Source organism: Sinocyclocheilus rhinocerous, unplaced genomic scaffold (genome assembly GCF_001515625.1).
Source record: "Sinocyclocheilus rhinocerous isolate Xijiao unplaced genomic scaffold, SAMN03320098_v1.1 scaffold1733, whole genome shotgun sequence".
In the NCBI taxonomy this organism is placed as follows: Eukaryota; Metazoa; Chordata; class Actinopteri; order Cypriniformes; family Cyprinidae; genus Sinocyclocheilus; species Sinocyclocheilus rhinocerous.
This window is the reverse complement of record NW_015640388.1, coordinates 896,527-901,751: the sequence shown is the minus strand read 5'-3', so window position 1 is coordinate 901,751 and position 5,225 is coordinate 896,527. Positions and strand designations below refer to the sequence as shown.

The following is a 5,225-nucleotide window of genomic DNA, read 5'->3' as shown; positions in this document are numbered from 1 at the left end:
GTATCATGTGTCGACGATAGCCAGAGATATTGTCAAAAGCATCAAAAATTGGCAATATTAAGAGGATTTAGCATTTCCAATTAATGTGGGCCTGTTACATTCTTATTATTATTAGGCCTTATTATTAGGTTACTTTTATTATTAAATTACATGAAATTATTGCCCCGCAATAATTTCATAGCGCATCACCGCATGACGTGCTGTGAGGATAATTAAAGTATAGGCTATTAGCTTACTCCTTATTGAAAATGTTTTTAAAACATTTTTTTAAAACAGGTCTATTAATTTATATAATGAATTATAGGCCTATAATTTAAATTATTAACACTGCAGTCATCAATGAAAATTAAGAGCAGCTTTATTTCGTGCACCGATTTTCAAAAACAACCTGTTTAATGCGGAATACGTTTATTCTCATGTTTTTCACTATATGGGCCCACAAGAGAAATATTAAGGGAATAATTTAAGACAGTTATATACCGTTATCAGCATATGTTGAAGCAGTTTTGTCTCTCGTTGTCTCAGAGAATATGCGCCATTAATACAGCGTTAGAAAGCGCCTTCCGTTTTTTTACTTTCACTTTCTCTATAGTGAATTGACTGACGTTCATCGGCATAACTCTTGCGCACAGTTTGCGCGTTGCTTGCTTGTGTTGCTTGACCCCTCCCCCATAATATCAACATATTAGGCACTTTTTAAATATTTTTTATGTTTATTTTTCAATGTTAATGAAAGTGACACCAAAAAACAGGAACATCATTAGGAAATCCTTGGGGGCACTGTGCTGGGGCTAAGCTTCTGATGGATGGGGCTATAGCCCTGTCAAGCCCCGCCCTAGCGCCGCCACTGCTAGTATCTAATAAATAAGAGCTAGTATCTAATGAATAAGTACTAGTAACTTTACAAAAGACACAAATTACCTAAAGAATAAACACTAGTACATAAAGAATAATGAATAAAGTCGTGACGTGACGTGTGACCTAAAGAATAAGCACTAGTAGCTAATGAATAAGTACTAGTACCAAAGACTATAGAATAAAAGGGACTTAATGGAATAGATACTAGTATCTAAAAAATAAGTAGTAGCATGAAAATAGATAGTAGTACGGTTTATAGATTAAATGTTAATACGGCTTGCCATATTCCATCCGGTCTCGCCTCAAAGCTACTCAAAGCTACTCAAAAATGTACGAACGCTACTATCACGAAGAAGACTTAGCTCATAAATATTAATAACGTGACGTGGTGTTCGGCCAGCGAATTAGGAATCGCTCAAAACCGAAGGCTTGGCTCATTAATATTACAACTAGCACATGACTGGATGCCCTTAACCCAGCAACGTCAGCACGATCTGATTAATAATCTATGAACCAAGCCCTCGCTGTAGTAGAGAGAAAGGGCAACCGTCTGAAAAACATGTACGCTTCCGGTTCAAAGTAGAGCGTGCCGCTGCTGCATTATCACTTTGAACCGTGAATCATTGACAGTCCATACGCTGAAGAGTAAGGTCAGTAAATTAATAGCATAATTACATAGGTTCATCAGGTTTATCAGTGTTTATCTCAGCGATGGTTCTTGTAAAGCGACTGTAAAGAGAGTTTAAGTGTTGTAGTTGTTGTGATATGCTCGTAACAACATTTACAGTAACCTGACTCTGCCAGCAGTGAATCACCTTTATGAATCAAAGTGCAGTAAATGGCTTGCACGATTTTATTGCCACATTATGTTGCATTAAACTTCATTTAGATTAAATGTCAATCCTGTATTAACAACTATGACTTGTTTAAGAAAATAGCAAACCTGCAATATAGTGACCCGGGAAGCCTTGTGACATGACTCGTGCGTTATAGTTATTGACATTAATGGTCATAAATTTAATGCATGTTTTTATTTACCCCGCATGTGTTTAGACTGTTGTACTTTTTTTTTTTTTTTTCATTTTATCTACCAGTGTAATCTAGATAATGGCTGAAAAGACTGATCCCCCTGTCATCCTGGGTCATAATTTATGGGGAACCTTAACACATCATTTTGGGTCGGACCTGCATCATCATGATGTGGCTGATGGGCCAGACAGGTAATGAATATGTCATATCAGTCCTAGACGGGACAGGAAGTCATTCGCATTTGATCCGCCACATGCTCCAGAATGTAGTTTGTAAATCAGCTTTGTCTGCTGCAGGATATATATGGATTACAACGCTACCACACCAGTCGACCCAGAGGTGGTCAGGGTTGTTACTGATGCTTTAACTGAAGCGTGGGGAAATCCCAGCAGTAATTACCTACCAGGTATGAGGCTCTCAAAGATAGATGTTTGGCAGACTTCTAACATGTCACATTTAAAGGCATAGTTCACCCAAAAATGAACATTTTCTCATCATTTATTCATCCTCATCATGTCCTTCTAAAACTGTATGCATGTCTTTTTTTTGTGGAACACAAAAAAATATATATATTTTGAAGAAGGGTGGGATGCAAACAACAGTGACGCCACTGACTTCCATTGTATGGGGAAAAAAAAACTTCAAATATAAGATTCTTAAAATACAATAAATAGTATTTTATGTTCCACAGAAGAAAGTGAAACAGGTTTGGAATGACATGAGGGTGAGTAAGTTATTATTATTTTTGGAAACAATATCTCATGTTGTTTTCTTCTGATCTTAGGTCTGAAAGCCAGAGACATCATTTACCATTCCAGAGACACTATTGCCAGGATGGTTGGTGGAAAAGCAGCAGACATTATTTTTACTTCAGGAGGAACTGAGGTGAGGGTTTCAAGTGTCACAGTTCAAATAGAAATTCATCAAATTATCTTCTTTTCCTTTTACATTTTTTTTTCTTAATTTATTATTATTTTTTTTTACAGCAGGATAGTGAAGGCCCTAAAGGCTGTTGCATATGGCTAATTCATATTTCCACCATCCCCGTCTAGTTTTGTAACATGCTCAAAGTAAAAAAAAAAAATCAACTTTGACGCTGTTTACCATTGACTATGAAGCGCAAACAAGCAGACATTTTGCATGACATGTTGTTACGTAGGTGCTGCTGGTGGAAAAATATAGACAAGTTGTATGACATAACATTGAAGACATATCAATTATAATAATAAACGCATTCAAATTCTATGCAAATTAATACAGTAGTTATATAGTATAGTATAAAAACTAGTACAATAAATAAAGGCACTTTTTAATTAAAGGCACTTTTTCACAAGGGTAAAAGAAAAAATTCCCCACACAGATTCAGCTTGTGTTCAAGTTGGTCATTCAAATTTGTGATGTTGACCAACAGAAACCTGCTTGGTTTGAAAGTAACTTCTGTATGAGTGGTGTCTCATTCATTATTACACTGTTGATACTGGACAACTTTTTTGCCTGCTTCACTGTGTGAACTACACTGAAACCTTAAATATTGTTTTCTTATGATAAATAGCTGTTGTTATTCCTCATCTGTAGTTGTTGCTTTGGATCAAAATGTGTACTTAATACTTGAAATGTATTCATTTATTAGAAGGCCTGTTCACACCAAGATGAATTTTCAATGTGAAACTGGTTCGAATTGCATAATCACTTCTGTTACATAAAACCACAGCTTGGTGAATAGCAGACATTGAATCTAGAACTTGCTATCTTGTCATTGGACAGTTGTATTTGGTGTTGCCTGATAAACACTATAGCAAATACAAAAATCTGAACTGCTGTTCACGTTTACACGAAAACATGTACAGTACTGTGCAGAAGTCTTAGGCCATTAGTATTTTAGCCAACAGTAACAACAAAAAAAGGTTTTAAGCCAGTCATTTCTCACCATCATCCAATTCGTCTGCAATGACATGAAGAAACAGAAAAAACGGAGACAGACTAAATCCAGAAGAACTGTGGCAACATTTTCCAAGACACTTAGCAAAGAAAAAACCTACCTGCAAAGCTACAGCACTGTGAAAAGTTTTAGGCACTTGTGTAAAAATGCTGCAAATATGCTTTCAAAAATAATGTCATAAATAGATTTTATTATCAATTAACTTCTATTAACTAAATCAAATCAATATTTGGTGTGACCATCCTTTTGCTTTTAAAATGGCTTTTGTCCTGTGTACACTTGTGCATAGTTTTTCAGGTAGCTTTGCAGGAAGGTTTCTTGTTTTTCGTCTGTCTCAGCTTTTTCTGTTTCTTCATGTCATTCCAGACAGACTGGATGATGGTGAGATCAGATCTCTGTGTGGAGCACTGGCTGTTGTCAGACTCCTTGTGCATACAAAAATCTCACCGGATTATTACATTTAATGGCAAAAGGAACGTTTGGAAATATAAACTGACATTTCCTACTGACACACTACAGCAAAAGATAGAAATAACTGGCTAAAAAAAAATTTTGTTGGTGAAATACTAGCTTGTAACACTCCAAAGAGAAAGGAAAAATTGAAATCGCATCATATGACCCCTTTAAGACATTTGCACAGTACTGTATATATTGTTTGACTGTGATTCTTTTCCGTGACAAGCGAGTATCAGAAACATAATGGTACATACCGCTTTGTGTCCTGGAGTAACCAGGGTATTTCTGTTTTTCTTTTTCATCTGCTGTCAGAGAGTGAATCTGCATTTTCCTTCAAGCCGTCTGCCATTTTTTTTTAAGCATTGGTCTGAACCAGGGGTGCCCAAACTCGGTCCTGGAGGGCCGGTGTCCTGCAGAGTTTAGCTCCAACTTGCCTCAACACACCTGCCGGGAAGTTTCTAGTAAGACCTTCATTAGCTGCTTCAGGTGTGTTTAATTAGGGTTGAAGCTAAACTCTGCAGGGCATTGGCCCTGAAATTTCCTAAAACAACATCAGTGACGTTTTTATTTATTTGTTATTTGTTTGTTTGTTTTTACACACGTGTTGGTCAGAAATGGGTCAGGTCTTGACCCTGCAGATTTGTAAAAGCTTTTGTGAATAATTGATGAGACTCTTTCCCCCTGCTGTAGGACATAGAGTGCTGTCCACCTGTAGGAGGTTGTTGGCCAGTGTGGGTGCTGCCTGCCACTCAGACAGAGGAGATCAGTAAGTCATCTGTACTTACAAGGAAAACGTTTGCGGTCAATATCATTTGTTTTTTGTATAAGGACAGGTGTGAATTTTCACCAGTGTTGTGTGAAATCCGGCCCGTTGAACCCCTTATGTATGTATGTATATATATTTGAAATCCTAATATATATATACATATGTATATTATGTACA

At 36.7% G+C, this 5,225-nt stretch overlaps 1 protein-coding gene across 2 annotated transcripts; it reads left to right on the top strand.

Annotated features, from left to right (window-relative positions):
• Positions 1-1,412: 1,412 nt before the first annotated feature.
• Positions 1,413-3,002, top strand: LOC107752645 (selenocysteine lyase-like). Of its 2 annotated transcripts, none has more exons than XM_016568673.1 (5): positions 1,413-1,508; positions 1,953-2,078; positions 2,184-2,293; positions 2,672-2,772; positions 2,874-3,002. In XM_016568673.1, the coding sequence occupies exons 2-5, from the start codon at positions 1,966-1,968 to the stop codon at positions 2,937-2,939; spliced, it is 390 nt and encodes a 129-aa protein (XP_016424159.1). In that variant the 5' UTR covers positions 1,413-1,508; positions 1,953-1,965; the 3' UTR covers positions 2,940-3,002. The 2 variants fall into 2 exon arrangements, with proteins under 2 accessions (XP_016424159.1, XP_016424160.1); XM_016568674.1 differs by having other exon boundaries at positions 1,417-1,513; positions 1,951-2,078.
• Positions 3,003-5,225: the final 2,223 nt, after the last annotated feature.

Coding starts and splice junctions, on each gene's coding strand:
- LOC107752645 (XM_016568673.1), top strand. CDS start 1,966: ATGGCTGAAAAGACTGATCCCCCTGTCATCCTGGGTCATAATTTATGG. Junction 2,294..2,671: donor CAGCAGTAATTACCTACCAG/GTATGAGGCTCT, acceptor TTCTGATCTTAG/GTCTGAAAGCCAGAGACATC. Junction 2,773..2,873: donor TTACTTCAGGAGGAACTGAG/GTGAGGGTTTCA, acceptor TTTTTTTTACAG/CAGGATAGTGAAGGCCCTAA.